The sequence below is a fragment of the Cololabis saira genome, chromosome 14 (genome assembly GCF_033807715.1).
Source record: "Cololabis saira isolate AMF1-May2022 chromosome 14, fColSai1.1, whole genome shotgun sequence".
NCBI classification, from domain to species: Eukaryota; Metazoa; Chordata; class Actinopteri; order Beloniformes; family Belonidae; genus Cololabis; species Cololabis saira.
In genome coordinates this window covers 45,068,777-45,090,873 of record NC_084600.1, presented here as the reverse complement: position 1 = coordinate 45,090,873, position 22,097 = coordinate 45,068,777, and the positions used below count along the sequence as shown (strand labels likewise).

Sequence of the window (22,097 nt, the reverse complement as noted above, 5' to 3'; positions counted from 1 at the left end):
GAATCCAGACCTGAACCCAGACCTGAACCCAGACCTGAACCCAGACCTGAATCCAGACCTGAACCTAGACCTGAATCCAGACCTGAACCCAGACCTGAACCCAGACCTGAACCCAGACCTGAACCCAGACCTGAACCCAGACCTGAATCCCTCGCTGTAACGCGGTTCACCTTTCACGTCTCGCTGCTTCACCAATTTGCATTGTGCATCGTGTTCTGCATTCTGATTGGCTAAACAGTCTCCCCGCTACAGTTCTCAGATATAATCCATGGTGGCATGTCAGTTTATAAGAATCTTTTTGCCCAGCAGAAAAAAGAGCGACAACAACGACCCATAACCAGAGCCGTCTGGGAGATTTGCGAGGCCCTGTGCGAAATGGCTTGGGGGGGGCCCTTGCGCGTGAGCGTAGCGAGCGCGCGCGAAAGTTTGGGGTTTTTTGGGTCGGATCGGGTGTCTATATGCGCAATTTTAACTCTCCAATGATCAAAATACTGGATACCTTCCCCTGCCTCATCATCATCTCTTGCCTCGACGCGGGGCCCCACGGCTGCTTCAGACCCGGTCGGATCGGTGATTTTTGTAACAAATTTATCAAACGAGCCTTTCAGAGAGGCATTAAACTCTTCCATTTTCTTTAGTTTTTTTCTTTTTTCATCCCCTGATGGAAATTTCCTGAATCTGTCTCGTTCTCTCGACATTGTGTGACAGTTTGTTCCAACTCCACCGTCTGGATCAGACTAGCTTGTGTCTGCGCTTGGTCTGATCAGTTGTATTGAACAACAGACACGCGTATCATTGCACATATATTTATTGATATGCACAGACTAGTACACATTTAAGTCTGTAATGGAACGTGACTGTTGATAAGGGAAAAAACGAAAAAAAAACGAAAAAAAAAAATATATATATATATTTTTTTTTTTTTTTTCAAAAACGGCCCATAGCACGAGGCCCCTTGGGGCGCGAGGCCCAGTGCGGTCGCACGGTTCGCACACCCCTTGCGGCGGCTCTGCCCATAACTATGTTCTTCTCTCTAAAAACGCGCTTTAGGAATTAAAGACGCTCCAGAGTCAGGATGCAGCGGCATCGTCAGAGCAGTAAAATACGCACCAGTCACAATTTCTCCTACTGTACTTATTGTATTTCTTTCATAATCATTTTTCATTTTCTCCAATTCAAATCCAATTAATCGGGTCACGGCGGGGCTGATCTCCCCAATTTTGAAGCCTCGTATAATAATTGTAAACAAAAAAAAAGGTTGCTACTTGGCGGATTTCACCTATCACTGGTTATTTTTGCAGAACCAGGGATCACTGTACAAACATTTACTGGCCGTCCTGATCCGGTACATCCAAAGTGTCTCGTGACCAACGTCCAACCTTCCCAGTCGACTCCTGCACACACCAACACGCTGCATCGCCTCCTGTGCCATCATTGTTCGGATCTACCGGGTCGCACACGTGCAATCAACACTTCACCTTAGTCTCACAAGGAAGATGTCTCACTTTGTCTCAGTGACTGTGTTTCCATGCATCAATAACCCTTTTTAAACCCGAATATTGGCAATAACCTGAATTAGCACGGCCATGTAAACACCAATAACCCCTTTGAATAACCCGAATTTGAATTTGCTCATATTCAGGTTTTTAAAAACCCCAATATGAGCCCTGGATTACTCCTTTTAAAACCTGAATATTGGGTCATGTAAACACCAAACAGAATATCTCCATCAAACGGAACAGGAATTAGTTTTCTGCTCATGTTCTGTTCACAAGGAATCCTGGTCTTTTGAGTCCAGGAAGTTCTTCTAAACACGGAGAAACCAAGACCAGGAGGAGACTAATCACTTCATAAATGTAATGAAGGATATGAACATTTCTGCATTTGTAGACGGTAGAAAGTACCGGGATAGAAGATTTACAAGAAGGAGAGAGAAAAGTTGAAGCAGCATTTGTTTTGGATTTGGATCCAGGAAGAAGAAGCAGAAATGACGGGAATTGCGTCATTCCTCTTTTTTTTTCTTTTTTTTTCCAGTTTTTTTCTCTCTTTTTCCTCTTTATCATTTTTCCTTTTTTTCATCACTTTTTCCTTTTTTCATCTCTTTTCACCTTTTTCCTCTTTTTTTCATCATTTTTCATCTTTTTTCTTTTTTCATCTTTCTTCTTTTTTCCTTTTTTCCTCTTTTTTCCTCTTTGTCTTTTTTCATCTTTTTTTCATCTTTCTTCCTCTTTTTTGATTTTTTTCCCTCTTTTTTTCCTTTTTTTTCATCTTTTTTCATCCTTTTTTCCCTCTTTCTTTTTTCCTCTTTTTAATCTTTTTTCCCATCTTTTTTTTCATCTCTTTTTTTCCATCTTTTTTCCCCCTTTTTCAGATTTTTTCCTTTTTTTCATCTCTTTTTTCCCTATTTTTTCATATTTTTTCCCTCTTTTTTTCCCTTTTGAGTCCAGGAAGTTCTTCTAAACACGGAGAAACCAAGACCAGGAGGAGACTAATCACTTCATAAATGTAATGAAGGATATGAACATTTCTGCATTTGTAGACGGTAGAAAGTACCGGGATAGAAGATTTACAAGAAGGAGAGAGAAAAGTTGAAGCAGCATTTGTTTTGGATTTGGATCCAGGAAGAAGAAGTGGAAATGACGGGAATTGCGTCATCACGTTCTCCGTGCGTCGCTGGTTTGATCCAGATATCCCGAATGATTAATTACCATGGAAACGGAATATTCTGAATGTTTCAGTAACCGGAATATTAGCAATAACCCGTATTTTGACTGCATGTAAACGTAGTCGGTGTGTATCCAGAAGGTCAGGTTTGTATGTCAGGTCTTCCCTCTTGCTCGGGCCAGTTTAAGGGGCTATGGAGTCGAACGTAGGGGACACTTCTACGTAAATGTTACAGCAGGCAGCTTTAGTCAGGTATGGAGGTAAAGCTGGTAAAGCCTCCACACCTGCGTCTGTCATCAGTCCTGAACGCCAGAGAGCCTCAGAGTGAAAATGACAGATAAGAAGAACATGTAAAGGTTTCACTTTAGAGATACTGGGACTCCTGGGTAATAGGGGGAAGGGTTGGGCTAGTCAGGAATTGTTTAATCCCCTGTTTTGTTTTGGCTGTTTGTGTTTTTTTTGTCTGTTTTATTATTGTCGCTGTAGTTTTTTTATTTCGCTTTTTTTTTAGCATAAGAAAAAGAGAGAATCTGCTTCCATTCTCTATCTATGCCATTTATGACAGTACATGACCATCTTGTTACTGATACTGTTACTTAAATTGATCACAAAAATATGTTTAACTTGAAGACAATCAATGTGTATATAAACTGAAAATATTTAAAATAAATAAATGTCCTTTAATCCACTTTTGTGTTTTCATTTAGGCTCGATTTTAGGAATTATTCATGCGCGTGCTGCAGTTCTTAGCTCTGCCAGCAGATGGCAGCAGAGACTCAGCAGTGGGAAGTTCCCACTTCCACAGAACCTCAGCTTAACTGGTTACCAGTATAAAAGACTCCTGTTTAACTGGTTACCAGTATAAAAGACTCCTGTTTTAACTGGTTACCAGTATAAAAGACATGTTTTAACTGGTTACCAGTATAAAAGACATGTTTAACTGGTTACCAGTATAAAAGACATGTTTAACTGGTTACCAGTATAAAAGACATGTTTTAACTGGTTACCAGTATAAAAGACATGTTTTAACTGGTTACCAGTATAAAAGACATGTTTTAACTGGTTACCAGTATAAAAGACATGTTTTAACTGGTCACCAGTATAAAAGACATGTTTTAACTGGTTACCAGTATAAAAGACATGTTTAACTGGTTACCAGTATAAAAGACATGTTTTAACTGGTTACCAGTATAAAAGACTCCTGTTTTAACTGGTTACCAGTATAAAAGACATGTTTTAACTGGTTACCAGTATAAAAGACATGTTTAACTGGTTACCAGTATAAAAGACATGTTTAACTGGTTACCAGTATAAAAGACATGTTTAACTGGTTACCAGTATAAAAGACATGTTTAAACTGGTTACCAGTATAAAAGACATGTTTAAACTGGTTACCAGTATAAAAGACTCCTGTTTTAACTGGTTACCAGTATAAAAGACATGTTTTAACTGGTTACCAGTATAAAAGACATGTTTAAACTGGTTACCAGTATAAAAGACATGTTTAACTGGTTACCAGTATAAAAGACATGTTTAAACTGGTTACCAGTATAAAAGACATGTTTAACTGGTTACCAGTATAAAAGACATGTTTAACTGGTTACCAGTATAAAAGACATGTTTAACTGGTTACCAGTATAAAAGACATGTTTAAACTGGTTACCAGTATAAAAGACATGTTTTAACTGGTTACCAGTATAAAAGACATGTTTTAACTGGTTACCAGTATAAAAGACATGTTTAACTGGTTACCAGTATAAAAGACTCCTGTTTTAACTGGTTACCAGTATAAAAGACATGTTTTAACTGGTTACCAGTATAAAAGACTCCTGTTTTAACTGGTTACCAGTATAAAAGACTCCTGTTTTAACTGGTTATCAGTATAAAAGACTCCTGTTTTAACTGGTTACCAGTATAAAAGACTCCTGTTTTAACTGGTTACCAGTATAAAAGACTCCTGTTTTAACTGGTTACCAGTATAAAAGACATGTTTAACTGGTTACCAGTATAAAAGACATGTTTTAACTGGTTACCAGTATAAAAGACATGTTTTAACTGGTTACCAGTATAAAAGACATGTTTTAACTGGTTACCAGTATAAAAGACATGTTTTAACTGGTTACCAGTATAAAAGACATGTTTAACTGGTTACCAGTATAAAAGACATGTTTTACCTGGTTACCAGTATAAAAGACATGTTTAACTGGTTACCAGTATAAAAGACATGTTTAACTGGTTACCAGTATAAAAGACATGTTTTACCTGGTTACCAGTATAAAAGACATGTTTTAACTGGTTACCAGTATAAAAGACATGTTTAACTGGTTACCAGTATAAAAGACATGTTTAACTGGTTACCAGTATAAAAGACATGTTTTAACTGGTTACCAGTATAAAAGACACCTGTTTTAACTGGTTACCAGTATAAAAGACATGTTTTAACTGGTTACCAGTATAAAAGACATGTTTTAACTGGTTACCAGTATAAAAGACTCCTGTTTAACTGGTTACCAGTATAAAAGACATGTTTTAACTGGTTACCAGTATAAAAGACATGTTTTAACTGGTTACCAGTATAAAAGACATGTTTTAACTGGTTACCAGTATAAAAGACACCTGACCTGACCGGGACTGTGACCTCTGACCCCCCCGTGACCTCTGACCCCCCCGTGACCTCTGACCTCCACGTACCTTCCACCAGCAGCTGGAAGCTCTGTTGGCGTCGGACGCCGGGAACCGAACCCTCAACCGTGTAGCGTCCTGCGTCGTCGTAGCTCAGGTTTGTTAGCTCAAGCTGCTGCAGCGGATCCCCGTCCTGGAAACAGAAACCACATCTGGAATCAGAAACCACATCTGGAAACAGAAACCACATCTGGAAACAGAAACCACTTCCTGTCTCATCGGGGACCACTGGATCCACCACTGGATCCACCACTGGATCGTTACCTTAGTCCACCGGACTGCAGTCTCCTCTGAGCTGTTCTTCTGGACCCTCAACGTCAGGTTCTGGCCCAGCAGCTTCAGGACCAACCCGGGGGGACTGAGATCCCGGTCCAGGTCCCGGTCCTGGTCCTGATCCAGGTCCAGGTCCAGGTCCAGGTCCAGGTCTGAGGAGAAAACCACACAGCATTTCAGAGTCCTGACGTCCACATCCACGTTACCTACACTAACATAGACCTGCGTGTCGTCTGCATAGCTACGGTAGTTTATGAAGAGCCTGTACTAGTGTTGTCTAGTCTTTGGGTCAAGCTATTATTTTAGTTTTTATTAATTTTAGTCAAAGAAAACTGATGACATTTTAGTCTCCTTTTGAGTTTTCGTCGAGTAAAACTGGACTAAAACTATCACATATAGAAATGACCAAAATGTGACTAAAACTAATAAGCATTTTCGTCCAAAAGACTAAGACTAAATCTGTGGAGAACCTAAATCCTCCAGAAGCGGCGGCTGCGGAGCTCACAGTTGACGTGGACGGTCTGGGAGTCCTGCAGTCCCTCGTCCCCCGGCAGAGAGCAGCCGTACTGGCCGGCGTCGTCCCGGCGGACGGACGGCAGCGTGAGGGAGTCCCGGTTCTCCACCAGAGTCTTCCGGCCCTGAAACACATCACACATAGACCTGAGTCCCGGTTCTCCACCACAGTCTTCCTGACCTGAAAGAGACCAGGAAGGACGGACTGAGTCCTGGTTCTGGTCCCAGCGGAGTCCCACAGGGACCACTGACCGGCCCCTCTAATGTTCACATTTGATCCAACGGCCCGTAAAACTCCTTCCATCGTGTTGTTTGTTTGTTGTTTTCTGCAGACTCACCTGGAAGGTGAACAGGAAGGAGGTGGGGGGGGGGTTTCCGTCTCCGTGACACCTCAGGGTGACGTTGATGCCCTCAACGATGGGGGGGCGGGTCAGGACCTGCAGGGTGACGTTCTCCGATGGATCTGGGGGGTCGGGGGTCGGGGGGAGGAGAAGTTTACCATTAATGTTCCTGCTCAGACTCCGAGCCGCCGCAGGTCAGTCAGTCAGTAAAGTTTATTTCTATAGCAGCTTTCACAGACGACAGAATGTCACAAGGTGCTTCACAAAAAATAAAACATCAATAATAACATGAATTAAAGCTGCAAGCAGCGATGGACGTGCCATTTTCATCAATAAGGTCAAGGAGTCAAAACTGAGTCCGATGAACCACCACGACTCTTTATGTCAAACCATTCAAAAGTTATAGCAGAAAGTAGGAACTATCAAATATGGACCAATCAGATGAAGGGGGGGTGCACTTTTTGGCATCTATCATCGCCACGGTAACGCTTTTGAAAGAGAAAAGTCGCATGATGGAGACGTACATTTTGATGTATAACACACCTGGGTGCACGTTACGGTTCGGGCTGAATTAACTGCCGAAGGAATGGCATAAATTGCGCCAAAATTACACGATTAATTGAAAATGGCCGACTTCCTGTTGGGTTTGGGCCATGGCCCCAAGAGACTTTTCTTTAAGTTGTGACATGATACAGGTGTGTACCGATTTTCGTGCATGTAGGTCAAACCGTATTGTGGGGCTTGAGGCACAAAGTTTTCTAGGCCACGCCCATTAATGCAAACCATTAATATTTATGCAGGTTCCTAGAAATGATGGGATTTTTATAAACGTAGAGGGGGAAATATCTGTTTTTGTAAATACCAGGTTCTGCTGACCCGGCGCCACCCCCCCCCCTAGGAATCCCGTCTGAGTAAAAGCTGACTTTACGGACAATCGGGTCGGTGTGAGACAGAACAACATTTACGGAGATCAGATTATCCCGTTAGGGAGACAAAGATGCTCAGAGTCGGAACAGAGTCGTCCTGCACAAACTCCAGGGAGACAGACGTCTTTGTTTGGAGGTTCCGTCTCCCTTCGGCCAGGAAAACGTTCAAGCTTCCATTCTTGAGGGTTCTGGTGCTGAAGGTCCGTCTCCAGGTCCTGTCTCTTCGCTGAATACTGTTTCTGTCAGCCTGTCTTAGTTCTAGTTCTAGTCCAGTCTTTGGGTCCAGCTGTCACTTTAGTTTTTATTACCGTATTTTCTGGACTATAAGCCGCACCTGCATACAAGCCTCATCCGCTCTATTTAAAAAAAAAGATATTTAGCTGCAGATATTTCTGTTGTCAGATTAGATATTTACTACATGTACAGAAGGATTTTGAACTGTAAATGATGTACATGTTTGTACCTAAATAGATCTTTCCTAACAGTTTCTTTTAACACGGCAGCAACTTTGCTGATTAAAACGGGACAGAACCAAGAGAAAATAACCAGTATTTATTTATCTATTTATCTGTTTGAAATCTGCTTCTACTTCTATGTGCTAAAGAAGAAGTAGCATATTCTTCTTTGCATTTATTTTGTCTTAGTTTGATTCTATTTCCGGTTAGAGCGCTCCCTAGTGGTGGAAGAAAAATCCACAGAATAAACCCTTTGTATAAGCTGCATGGTTGAAAACCTATGAAAAAAGTAGCAGCTTATAGTCCAGAAAATAAGGTAGTTTTAGTCACGTTCATTCTCCTTTTAGTCGTGTCAAGTTTCAGTCGACTAAAAGTCTGAGCATTTTAGTCTTATTTCAGTCAGAATTGTCCATTTTAGTCTAGTTTTAGTCAAAGATTGTATTGATCCAAACCCATTTTAAACGCCCCCCCACAGTCGTTGTGACACTTCATGCTCCTTGATTCCACTGAGGGCATCGCTGTTGTCGTGGCACATCCAGTTATTTACCAAGAGCCTGTACAGGCTTTGGTTTCCTGGTGACGTCGTAATATACAGTATATCTGCGTGTCGTCTGCATAGCTACGGTAGTTTATGAAGAGCCTGTACTAAGCTGTGTCCCAATTCAGGGGCTGGTCCTTCTGAGGACACGGTCTTCGTAGGCCACGCCCTCGAAGACCGTGAAGGCCGTACCCGAAGGCTGGACGGACCATAGACATGTAGACATGTATACGTATATATGTATACATGTATACATGTCTATGGGACGGACGCTGGTGGAATGAGACGGTCTAGCCTGTGGGGGATTTCCTGGTTGTACCAGCTGTTCCCGCCCTTGTTCTACGTCACCAAACAAAGTAGAAAGAAAGAAAGAAAGAAAGAGAGAAAGAAAGAAAGAAAGAAAGAAAGAAAGAAAGAAAGAAAGAAAGAAAGAAAGAAAGAAAGAAAGAAAGAAAGAAAGAAAGAAAGAAAGAAAGAAAGAAAGAAAGAAAGAAAGAAAGAAAGAAAGAAAGAAAGAAATAAAGAAAACACGATAGAAAAGAAAGAAAGAACCAAAAAAAAAAAAGAAATGGATCCAGAAGTTTAGTTTTAGTTTTTTTTGTTTTTCATGTTGTTGGAGGAGGAAGAGAGGCGTGTCCGCCGGCGCCGGCGGAAATAATATATTTTTCTGAAAAAATTTGAATCTGAAAATATTTTTCTGGAAATAAATATTTTTCTGACTGTGCGCAATGAATGTTGGGATATGGTGGTGGAGGAAACACCGATGGATCCTTCAAACAGGGAAAAGAAGCTGCATTTGAAGGACCTTCCAAACGGGACAGCCTTCAGCGCCGCTGTGACGTAATCGGCTTCAAATCCAGCCCTGAAGGACCTGAACCTGAACCGGGACCAGCCCCTAGTGTTGTCTAGTCTTTGGGTCCAGCTATTACTTTAGTTTTTATTAGTTTTAGTCTCGTGCATTCTCCTTTTAGTCGTGTCGAGTTTCAGTCGACTAAAAGTCTGAGCATTTTAGTCTGATTTTAGTCAGAATTGTCCTTTTTTTTTTTCATCTTGAGGTTTCTAGTCACAGCTTATGCAGATGATTCCCAGATCTACGTTGAACTCTCATGATTAGGATCCTTTTTTTATTTTGTAAACTACATTTTAGTCTGCTTTTTATTCGTCAACGATGTTGCATTATATATTTAATCATCGTTATCGTCACATGACCAGCATTTTGTGTATGAATGTGTAATAATTGCTCTGGGGGTTTATGTTCATGTTCTGAGTCTCTGGAAAGCGTCTAGAGACAATTAGTATAGTATAGTATTAGACGTTATATAAATAAAATTGAATTGAATTTTCATTTCGTCTCGTTTTCCTCGGGTGATAAAGGTTCGTTGACGACGATATTTAGTCAGAATTTTCCTTGACGACAGCGACTCACAGTAAACAGGAAGTGGGGGGTTCTACTCACAGTAAACAGGAAGTGGGGGGTTCTACTCACAGTAAACAGGAAGTGGGGGGTTCTACTTACAGTAAACAGGAAGTGGGGGGTTCTACTCACAGTAAACAGGAAGTGGGGGGTTCTACTCACAGGAAACAGGAAGTGGGGGGTTCTACTCACAGTAAACAGGAAGTGGGGGGTTCTACTCACAGTAAACAGGAAGTGGGGGGTTGTACTCACAGTAAACAGGAAGTGGGGGGTTCTACTCACAGGAAACAGGAAGTGGGGGGTTCTACTCACAGTAAACAGGAAGTGGGGGGTTCTACTCACAGTAAACAGGAAGTGGGGGGTTCTACTCACAGTAAACAGGAAGTGGGGGGTTCTACACACAGTAAACAGGAAGTGGGGGGTTCTACTCACAGTAAACAGGAAGTGGGGGGTTCTACTCACAGTGGACAGGAAGTGGGGGGTTCTACTCACAGGAAACAGGAAGTGGGGGGTTCTACTCACAGTGGACAGGAAGTGGGGGGTTCTACTCACAGTGGACAGGAAGTGGGGGGTTCTACTCACAGGAAACAGGAAGTGGGGGGTTCTACTCACAGTAAACAGGAAGTGGGGGGTTCTACTCACAGTAAACAGGAAGTGGGGGGTTCTACTCACAGTAAACAGGAAGTGGGGGGTTCTACTCACAGTGGACAGGAAGTGGGGGGTTCTACTCACAGGAAACAGGAAGTGGGGGGTTCTACTCACAGTAAACAGGAAGTGGGGGGTTCTACTCACAGTGGACAGGAAGTGGGGGGTTCTACTCACAGTAAACAGGAAGTGGGGGGTTCTACTCACAGGAAACAGGAAGTGGGGGGTTCTACTCACAGTGGACAGGAAGTGCGTCCAGCGTCACTTCCTCCCGGGTTTCCAGGAACTCGGAGACGCAGCTGAAGACGGCGCCGGCGTCGGCCCGGGAGGACGAGAACCGGAGGACGGAGGAGGTGGTGGACAGACCGGTGGACGGGTTCAGCTGCAGGCTGGGGGTGACGGACACGCCTGGGGGGGCAGACACCTGTCAGTCAGAGGGGGGCCCAGGGCCGGACCACCGGGGGGGCCCGGTCCCCCTCATCGTTACCTTTCCCATCATGCTCCAGCAGACTCCCGTCCTTCCACCAGGTGACGTTAGCGGGAGGGTTGGAGTCGGACGCTACGCAGGTTCCTACCTGAAGAAGAAGAAGAAGAAACAACCGGATCAACGGAGGCTTGAAGAAGAGACAACAATATTATATATATATATATATATATATATATATATATATATATATATATATATATATATATATATATATATATATATATAGGACCTGAAAAGCCGTCTGAATAAAGTAATAATAATAAAGAACTCCTGGAAGTGAATCCTGTGTGTGAGAAAGCTAACGGCTAACGGCTAACGGAGGAGCCGCATCTGTCTGTGGGCCCTCTCTTTAGGGCCCTAACATACGAGACGATCGACTGTGGACGGACACGGTGTGGCCGGCTGTGAGGTTACCGTGGTTACCATGGTTACCGTGAGGTTACCGTGGTTACTGTGTGGTTACCGTGGTTACCGTGTGGTTACCGTGGTTACCGCCCTCAGAAGACATCAGGACCATCTATTCAAGTCCAGATAAGACCAACACAATAAAAGTACCGGGTCGTGTTAGAGAGAACTCTTCTCTCCTTTCACTTTAAAGGAGACGAGCAGTCGAGAGAGAAAAACTCAGATCTTTAATCTCTTTTATTTCAACTTTGTTTGATCTTTGTTTTATTTTATTTGGGTTTTTTTGTATTCTGAAAGAGCTCTATTTTGCAATATATGTTATATTTTGTTCATGCAAACACTTGCACTGCCATATAATTGATACTGAGGCAATAAAAGTTCAACTTCACGTCCACTCTCTCCTCGTGAGTCAGTTCATTCATTCAAGGCATCATCTTTATTCCAAACCTGGTGAATGTTAGTGTCATTATTATAGTTTACATCTATAGTAAGACTAAGGGCGCTACATATATATATACATATATATATAAATATATTATAATATATATTATGAAGTGACGACATCCCAAAAGCCAGAATATCAACACAGCAGGAGAAGAAGAAGAACAACAAAGAAGGAACCGGAAGAAACTGCAACTCTAACGCTAGCTGTAACTCTGATACCTGATTCAGGTTAACATTAAACACAAACAACAGCCTAAATCTGCTCTTCTAAACTCAGACCGGCGTGTGTGATCAGACGTCGGGGTTAAAGGTCACCGATAGCAGAGCTGCCGTCTGGACAGATAAGAAAACTTTCCTCGCTCCGCGGTTTGATTTCACTTCCTGCTCCGCGTGAGTCAGCGGTGACTCGGCGACGCTGCAGGATCTGCAGGAGCTGCAGGAGATTCTGCAGGAGCTGCAGGATCTGCAGGAGCTGCAGGAGCTGCAGGAGCTGCAGGATTCTGCAGGAGCTGCAGGAGCTGCAGGAGCAGCAGGATTCTGCAGGAGCTGCAGGAGCTGCAGGATTCTGCAGGAGCTGCAGGAGCTGCAGGAGCTGCAGGAGCTGCAGCTCCTGCTGCAACAATGGACGCCTGAATGGAGCATTCCTTTTCACTGACGTAGAAAACATTCACACGTTCATTCAGGGCAGGGTCCCTGACCACAGAACCTGGAAATGACTCAGCGTTTAAATATAATCACGTTTACCGGCTCCTGTTCAACAATCAAGATTCTTTATTTGTCATTGTTCATATTTCAGAACGAACTAAATTTAAGGAGCTTCATCGCAGCTGCTGGTCCTACAGAAGAGAATCAGGGCAGGAGTAAAATAAAAATAATATTTTAGAGGAGGAACATTTTTTTCATTATGCACCTCGAGAAAAAAGTCGAAATGTCAAGAAAAAAGTCGAAATTTCGACTTTATTCACAACATTTTGACTTTTTTCTCGACATTTCAACTTTTTTCACGAAATGCACAGTAAAAGAAAAAATCTTCCCCTCTCAAATATTTTCTCTTCCTGCCTGGCCCTGATTCTCTTCCGTATGGTCCTTATATAAGTGCAAGATAAGTAAAGAAAAAAGCAAACACCAGATGAACCGTCACAGCCCCGTAAGCCGTAAGCATCTTCACACCTGACTGTAATTAAAGTTCTCATCAGATTGAGTTCCAGGTCTGGACAACTCATTTTTCCCCATTGAGGGAGTAATAAAGGACTATTTTATCTAATCTCTTCAGGGAACAACCATGGAGGCTTTACCCCCGTAGAACATTCACACGTTCATCCAGGGCGGGGGGGACCTGGAAATGACTCAGCGTTTAAATTTATCACGTTTACCGGCTCCTGTTCAACACTCAACAATCAAGACTCTTTATTGTTCATTGTTCATATTTCAGCTTCATGGCGGCTGGTTCTTGTATAAGTGCGAGATAAGGAAAGAAAAAAAGAAAATACTAGACGCCTCTAATTCACTGTACGGATTGTTACAGATTACTTTTGTAATCCTGTATTTGACCCGGTCTTTGTACGTTTTGACCGTATAGAAACGTAATTCTGCACTGCAAAAACTCAAAATCTTAACAAGAATATTTGTCTTATTTCTAGTTAAAATGTCTCATTTTTAGTCAAAAAAATCTCATTCCACTTAAAACAAGACTCATTACTGGAAAAAACAACAATTTTCACCTGTTTCAGGTAGATTTTCACTTAAAATAAGTAGAAAAATCTGCCAGTGGAACAAGATTTTTTTGCTTGTAATGAGAAGATAAATCTTGTTCCACTGGCAGATTTTTCTACTTATTTCAAGTGAAAATTTACTTGAAACAGGTGAAAATTGTCAAATAACAAGTTATTTTTCTGGTAATGACTCTTGTTTTTTTGGACTAAAAATGAGACATTTTAACTAGAAATAAGACAAATATTCCTGGTAAGATTTAGAGTTTTTGCAGTGCATTTATGTTTTAATTGTGTCTTGCTGCTTTTAATATTGATGTAAAGCACTTTGAATGACCTTGTGTTGAATTGTTCTGTAGATAATGTCTTTAACGTCATCTGGACCAGAATTCCTCCTCATTTCCAGCTCCAGTTCTTGTTCTTTTGTTTCCACAACAACAAGTTTCTCTCTGTTTACGCACCAATTTGCTCGGCATTTCATGAAAGAAGTTAGTGTGTTTAGGTTGAAGAGCAGTCAAATGTTTGGACACATCGGCTCGTATTTTCACTGCAAACTGGTTCAAACTGGTCCAAACTGGTCCAAACTGGTTGAAACTGGTTGAAACTGGTTCAAACTGGTTGAAACTGGTTGAAACTGGTTCAAACTGGTTGAAACTGGTTCAAACTGGTTCAAACTGGTTCAAACTGGTTCAAACTGGTTGAAACTGGTCCAAACTGGTTCAAACTGGTTCAAACTGGTTCAAACTGGTCCAAACTGGTTCAAACTGGTCCAAACTGGTTCAAACTGGTTCAAACTGGTTCAAACTGGTGAACTGGTTCAAACTGGTCCAAACTGGTTCAAACTGGCTCAAACTGGTTCAAACTGGTTCAAACTGGTCCAAACTGGTTCAAACTGGTTGAAACTGGTTCAAACTGGTTCAAACTGGTTCAAACTGGTTCAAACTGGTTGAAACTGGTTGAAACTGGTTCAAACTGGTTCAAACTGGTTCAAACTGGTTCAAACTGGTGAACTGGTTCAAACTGGTCCAAACTGGTTCAAACTGGCTCAAACTGGTTCAAACTGGTTCAAACTGGTTCAAACTGGTTCAAACTGGTGAACTGGTTCAAACTGGTCCAAACTGGTTCAAACTGGCTCAAACTGGTTCAAACTGGTTCAAACTGGTCCAAACTGGTTCAAACTGGTTGAAACTGGTTCAAACTGGTTGAAACTGGTTCAAACTGGTTCAAACTGGTTCAAACTGGTTGAAACTGGTTCAAACTGGTTGAAACTGGTTGAAACTGGTTCAAACTGGTTCAAACTGGTTCAAACTGGTGAACTGGTTCAAACTGGTCCAAACTGGTTCAAACTGGCTCAAACTGGTTCAAACTGGTTCAAACTGGTCCAAACTGGTTCAAACTGGTTCAAACTGGTTCAAACTGGTTGAAACTGGTTCAAACTGGTTCAAACTGGTTCAAACTGGTTCAAACTGGTTCAAACTGGTTGAAACTGGTTCAAACTGGTTCAAACTGGTTCAAACTGGTTCAAACTGGTGAACTGGTTCAAACTGGTCCAAACTGGTTCAAACTGGCTCAAACTGGTTCAAACTGGTTCAAACTGGTTCAAACTGGTTCAAACTGGTGAACTGGTTCAAACTGGTCCAAACTGGTTCAAACTGGCTCAAACTGGTTCAAACTGGTTCAAACTGGTCCAAACTGGTTCAAACTGGTTGAAACTGGTTCAAAATGGTTGAAACTGGTTCAAACTGGTTCAAACTGGTTCAAACTGGTTCAAACTGGTGAACTGGTTCAAACTGGTCCAAACTGGTTCAAACTGGCTCAAACTGGTTCAAACTGGTTCAAACTGGTCCAAACTGGTTCAAACTGGTTAAAACTGGTTCAAACTGGTTGAAACTGGTCCAAACTGGTTCAAACTGGTTAAAACTGGTTCAAACTGGTTAAAACTGGTTCAAACTGGTTGAAACTGGTTCAAACTGGTCCAAACTGGTTCAAACTGGCTCAAACTGGTTCAAACTGGTTGAAACTGGTCCAAACTGGTTCAAACTGGTTAAAACTGGTTCAAACTGGTCCAAACTGGTTCAAACTGGTCCAAACTGGTTCAAACTGGTTCGAACTGGTTCGAACTGGTTCGAACTGGTTCAAACTGGTTCAAACTGGTTCAAACTGGTTCAAACTGGTCCAAACTGGTCCAAACTGGTTCAAACTGGTCCAAACTGGTCCAAACTGGTTGAAACTGGTTCAAACTGGTCCAAACTGGTTCAAACTGGTCCAAACTGGTCCAAACTGGTTCAAACTGGTCCAAACTGGTCCAAACTGGTTGAAACTGGTTCAAACTGGTCCAAACTGGTTCAAACTGGTCCAAACTGGTTCAAACTGGTTCAAACTGGTTCAAACTGGTTCAAACTGGTTCAAACTGGTTCAAACTGGTTCAAATCACAGCTCCCTCCCAAGTCTCCCGTTTTGGCCGGGAAACTACCGTATTTTAATACGTAAATGTCCTGTTTTATAATGTAATAATTTTTAAACAGCAACCTGAATTGTCACTAAGAACTGCTGCTAGCTGTAGCCGGGGTGGAAGTTCTCCGAGGTTAGTGGAAATATCTCTAAAAATGGGATTAAATGTACTTTCCTGAAGAGGAGCAGCCACTAGGGGGCGTCACCATTTGTTTGGTTGTTTTTGAAAACCGTATGTCCATAACTAACATGCCAAATATCAAAAACTTGTCACCAAGTGCACAATCTTTACGATTTTTGACACATTCCCTCCCAGCTCTTCTGCAGGTTCCTCCACCTTCAATCTTAAAGAAGAATCTTTAAGATTCTTCTTCTTTCTGCTCCTTTTCATTCATAAGTTAGGAACATTTGTATTTGTGTTTGTATTAAATTGTTTTGTTTTTTTGAATGAAATAAAGAATAAAATGAAATGAAAAATGAACCTTCCACCGTTTCATCGCTGACTGAAGTTAGCGCTGGTTTTTCACCCTGAACTCTGAGTTCCTCAGTGATATTCAGTCCTGAAAGCAGCTTTCATCACCGCGACTCTGGATTGTTTGGACGCGGCTGAACGCATCACTTCCTGTTTTAATGAGAAACCGTTCAGGCTCCGACACCGGACAGAAAATGAAAGAGATCCTGTTAGAGGAAGCTGTGGAGTTTCTGCAGTCAGGGACTCGGCTGCACGGTCCTCCGACCTCGGCTTCCCACTGTGACGGCCGGCCCCCTCTCCCTGCTGATTGGACATTCTGCTTCCTGGAGGGAAGTTGTGGGCAGGTCGTCAGCCCAACTGGCCTCACCTGTGTGTTTGTGTGTGAGACAGTGTATTTAAGGCTCTCTAGCCCTGCAGGCTCTCTCTTGCTGCTCCCAGACTTGGGTTTGGTTCTGGGTTTCCACCTGCCAGATTTGGTGACTTTTGGGGAACTATCAAATATGGACCAATCAGATGAAGGGGGGGCGCGCTTTTTGGCGTCTAGCGTCGCCACGGTAACGCTTTTGAAAGAGAAAAGTAATGCGCGTAATCACAAGATGGAGACGCACATTTTGATGTATAACACACCTGAGTGCACGTTACGGTTCGGGCTCTGAAGCGGCCGAAGAAATGGCATAAATTTAGCCAAAATGACACCATTAATTCAAAATGGCCGACTTCCTGTTGGGTTTGGGCCAAGGCGCCAAGAGACTTTTCTTTAAGTTGTGACATGATACAGGTGTGTACCGATTTTCGTTCATGTACGTCAAACCGTATTATGGGGCTTGAGGCACAAAGTTTTATCTGTCTGAACCAATCAGATGAAGGGGACGCGCTTTTTGGCATCTATCGTCGCCACGGTAACGCTTTTGACTGAGAAAAGTAATGCGCGCCACCCTTACGGGCCGACTGCAGTGGTCTTGCTACAGTTAGCAGCACAAGCTAGCAGAAGCGCTCGGTCAGGCAATTACACAAACTTTTACAGGTCAGTGGTGGCGTCCCACAGGGCTCAGTACTCGGCCCTCTGCTGTTCTCTGTTCTCAGTTATTCAGAACTAGAATGGAAATCACCATTTTCATCCATAAAAATGTCTGGATATCTGGATTGTGTTTCCGCGGGGACTCGGCCCTCCAGGACCAGGAAAACCATGAAGGATAGGGCCCTCCAGGACCAGCCTTGACCCCCCCTCTTTGTTGTAATGGTACAGAACCGTGGGACATGTAAAAGTCTCTTACTGTCGTTAGCTTGTCCTTCAGCAGAAAGTCGGCCTTGTCCAGAATCTCAACGGACGGTTTCTCTGCAAACACAGAAAACAGCAGATTCAGTTTCTGAAAACAGAGTTAGGTTCTGAAAAAATCATCATCTACAGACGGATGATTGGTTGTAAACTGGCAATAATTTGTTAAGTTCAACCTGAAACCCTGGAGAACCTCGACTAATTAACAAGATTATCAGTTAAAACCTGTTGAGATTCAGATGGACGGATGGTATGTATGTATGTAGAGGTTGAAAATGAAGTTGAAATGTCGAGATTAATGTTAAAGTACAATTTCGAGGAAAAAGTCGAAATGTTGAGAAAAAAGTCAAAATGTTGAGAAAAAAGTAAAATTTTGTGAATAAAGTTGAAATGTCGAGAAAAAAGTCGAAATGTCAAAATTAATGTTGAGAAAAAAGGCAAATACTTAATCTCGAAATTTCGACTTTTTAGGTAGCTAGTTAGCTAGCTAGGTTCTGGATCTTACTGTGGACGTAGACCTGCACCGGGAACTCCCTGATGTTCACCGCCGACACCACCATGCAGGTGAACGTCTTCTGGTCCCGGAGCGTCGCCCTGGAGATTAGCAGGCTGTAGCTAGCGTCCAGGCCGACCCGCGTGGCGTAGCCGTCCGTGGCCTGGATGGTCTGCTTGTTGCTCCGGATCTGTTTGACCAGCAGGTCGGCCGCTGAACCGTCGTCCTTCTCCTGAGGACGAGGAGACACCGGTCAGTACCGACCGGACCGACCAGACCGACCGAGGATCGGACCGGAACACCGGGTTGTCATCAAATGTTTATGTTTTTTTTCAGTTCACATACAGAAACAGTAAACATAATTCAATAAACAATTCAAAGTGACAAAGCGTTTCCTTGGGCGATTGTTGTGTAGTAGGTGCTACAAGGGTAGTAAACAACAGAAATCTCCCTACCCACCCACTCTACCCAAATCGGAAATAAAACAAAAATAAATAATGAATAGATAAGTAGCTAAATGAAATTAGATATAAAATGAAAAATAAGGACAATCTATGAAGGGCTGCAAGGTTTTGCTAAAGGTTTTGCCAGAGCTTGAAAGTGAGAACCTGATCTTTTCCAGTTTAATATGAGCCTAGACCTGCTAGAGCTGCTGTTGTGAGACGGAGGGAGAGTGTGTTTCATTTTGAACAATATAAGACGACTGGCTAGTAAGGACGTAAAGGCCACGGGCCTCATTTATCAACCGTGCGTAAGAACATTCCCAAGCACAACTCTGACCATGCTTACATACAAAACCTAGTGGTAGAACAGTGAAACTACAAATAGAACCCATTAAAAGAGTCACAGTGTTCAGCGATCTCAAACTTCACACACGTTCCCCGTTTCCTCCAATTAATAAAAATTATCCATTAGTAATTTAGACATTTTGAATAATTGGTGTGACAAGCTATAAAAGACACCTGTGGCAGGACGACCTGAAAAGAAAATACAAGTACCATGGCTTATCTTGCACTGTTGGAGGATTTAGAGAAGCGTGTTTTCAAAGAGCTGATCTGTTCAGTGAGAGCACAGAGGGCTTCTCAGCAGGAACCGCTTCCCCAAAAACATTCTGATGGATCTATGCTGTGATTTACAACCTACTGTATGTTGGAGTGAGAGACCAAACGCAACAAATCCATCCCAGTCACATCCAGCTCCGTCCACCCTGGGATGTTTGGCCACAGGAACGTTTCAGAGAGAGATTGGAGACGTATGCGGCATTTCGTGTTGGATGCAATAATTTCTCTGGCCCTAATTTACATCCAGTTTCCATACACACATCACCAACAAGCCCAAATTAAACTAAAATTAATTCACACCATCGCTGGATTCCCAAACATAATTGGAGCTATAGATTGCACCCACGTCGCAATAAAAGCACCATCACACAATTAATTCAGTTACGTTAACAGGAAAGGATTTCATTCAATCAATGCACAAATAATCTGCGATGCAACTATGTCTCTGTCAAACGTTGTTGCCCTGTGGCCTGGAGGAACGCACAACTCATTTATTCGGGGCGGCAGTATCTCAGGTGGTAGAGCGGGTCATCCAATGATCAGAAGGTCGGCAGTTCGAATCCCGCTCCATCCCAGTTTGCTGTCGTAGTGTCCTTGGGCAAGACACCCCACCCATCTTCCCCCGTGTGAATGTGCTTGAATGTCTGGTGGTTGGAGGGGCCGTTTGGTCAATATGGCAGCCACGTCAGTCTGCAGGGCAGCTGTGGCTACAAACGTAGCAGCTGTGGCTGCAAACGTAGCAGCTGTGGCTGCAAACGTAGCAGCTGTGGCTGCAAACGTAGCAGCTGTGGCTGCAAACGTAGCAGCTGTGGCTACAAACGTAGGAGCTGTGGCTACAAACGTAGGAGCTGTGGCTACAAACGTAGCAGCTGTGGCTACAAACAGTGGCGTGCACAGATAGACACCAGGTGGTGCTAGAGCACTTGCCCGTTGCCCTCTGGACCAAGCAGGTGCCCTCCTCAACGTAAAGCGGTTTTCACATAAAGGGCGCACAGCGGCAGCCGCCGCGGGCTTTCCCATTCATTCCTGCTGCCGCGCAAGGGCTTAGGCTCTGCCGCCGGGCTCGGCGGCGTGCAACAGGGCGCAGGCCGCCGAGTTTGTGCGGCGGCAAAGGGCGAAAGACGGCGCAAAGAGGCTTTCACCTAGGACGCGGTTGCGCAGACTCGGCGCAGAGCAGGGAGCAGAGCAGCGCGCGCCTGCGTGCATCGCGTACATATTTGTTGCAAGTTGCTTGGCGACCGAAAAAAAGTTTTTCCGGTCTGGCGCCGTTTTCCCACTCTTTTGGACGTACATTTTGCATCTCGGTTTGCACAATACATCTGTCCCTGCTTCAAAGAAAAGCCCTGGCTTTAGTTCTTTTTCTGAGGAGGAGGAGGAGGAGGAAGAGACGAGCAGCAAGGAGGGGATGGGTCCATTAAATCCTCACGAGAAGACATATATATATATATATATATATATATAATAGTTAAAAACATATTTTATTAAAAAAACCTTTAAAAAGCACAGATCTGTAGTAGGAAATTGAAGTTAGGCCATGGCAGTTGTGTGGTGAGTCTTAGCGTTGTAATGCATTGACTCTTGTCACCATCAGTCTTACTCAAATAAACATATTCTATTCTCTCTGCTGTCCTGCAATAGGCCATCTATGTCACGGCTCAGACAGGACAGAGAACCCACATGCACAACACCAGGCAGAATCAGAGTCCAAGAGGCTTTATTCGGGTCCAAGGCAGGCAGGGGTCAAAACCGGGCAGACAGGCAGATCAGGCAAACAAGTCCAAGGGGGCAGGCAAAAATCAAAAACCGGGAGTCATACCGGGAGTCATGCAGGGTTACAGGCAGGCAGGCAGGAACAGGACAGAAATCAGGAAGGCTGGAAAGCGGAGCAAAAGCACACGACAATCTGGCAAACAAGAAGGTGGAAATGGGCCGGTATATGAGGGGAACTGCTGATGAGGGAAACCAGGTGTGGAGCTGGGTGGGGAAGCACAGGTGAAGGGAATGAGTGGATCCCTGGCTGATTAGGGTGGCAGAATCTGGAAAGACAGGGGAGTGAGTAAAACTAAAAAACTACACTGGGAAACCATGACAATCTACCAGCATGGAAGATGAGGGACATACAGAGAGGCAGAAATGTCAGCGTCCAAAGTTATTTGTTTTATCACAATGTTATTAAGATATTGAAATAAATATACCATGCCATATGCTATGTTTTTTTTTCTTCCAAATATATAACTGCTATAAGGCAGCCAGCAGTTCCACACGCCGTGTGTGTGCCCTTATTTTGCACTGAGCACCTGCCCCCCAAAATGTCTGTGCACGCCACTGGCTACAAACGTAGCAGCTGTGGCTACAAACGTAGCAGCTGTGGCTACAAACGTATATGGTCATTATTAAAGGGATTGTTGCTACCATGTATGGTCATTATTAAAGGGATTGTTGCTACCATGTATGGTCATTATTAAAGGGATTGTTGCTACCATGTATGGTCATTATTAAAGGGATTGTTGCTCCATATATGGTCATTATTAAAGGGATTGTTGCTCCATATATGGTCATTATTAAAGGGATTGTTGCTACCATGTATGGTCATTATTAAAGGGATTGTTGCTCCATATATGGTCAATTGGAGGCGTTTCTGAATGTAATGACCCTAACCTGCACGAGCACGGCAGTTAAAGGTATTCTATGCAACTTCTGAGAGCTAGCAAGATTGGAAAGTGGCGCCTCCTCTAAGCCCCACCCCCTCCGCCCCCACCCACGAGCGCTCCGTCCAAAGCCACGCCCCCACAAACACGAACGCGCATTTGCAGGATTAAACAAGGCAGAGGAGAGCGATTTTTAAACA

At 43.3% G+C, this 22,097-nt stretch overlaps 1 protein-coding gene across 1 annotated transcript in view; it reads right to left on the bottom strand.

Annotated features, from left to right (window-relative positions):
* LOC133459405 (CD166 antigen homolog) overlaps nt 1–22,097 on the bottom strand; it is a 38,333-nt gene that overhangs the window by 808 nt on the left and 15,428 nt on the right. Inside the window, exons 3-10 of the mRNA XM_061739299.1 lie at nt 18,201–18,420; nt 17,694–17,755; nt 10,939–11,026; nt 10,689–10,859; nt 6,471–6,595; nt 6,132–6,257; nt 5,611–5,730; nt 5,356–5,479 (exon numbers count right to left, since the gene is read on the bottom strand). Coding sequence (XP_061595283.1) covers nt 5,356–5,479; nt 5,611–5,730; nt 6,132–6,257; nt 6,471–6,595; nt 10,689–10,859; nt 10,939–11,026; nt 17,694–17,755; nt 18,201–18,420 — 1,036 coding nt within the window. The remainder of the gene's footprint in view (nt 1–5,355; nt 5,480–5,610; nt 5,731–6,131; nt 6,258–6,470; nt 6,596–10,688; nt 10,860–10,938; nt 11,027–17,693; nt 17,756–18,200; nt 18,421–22,097) is intronic.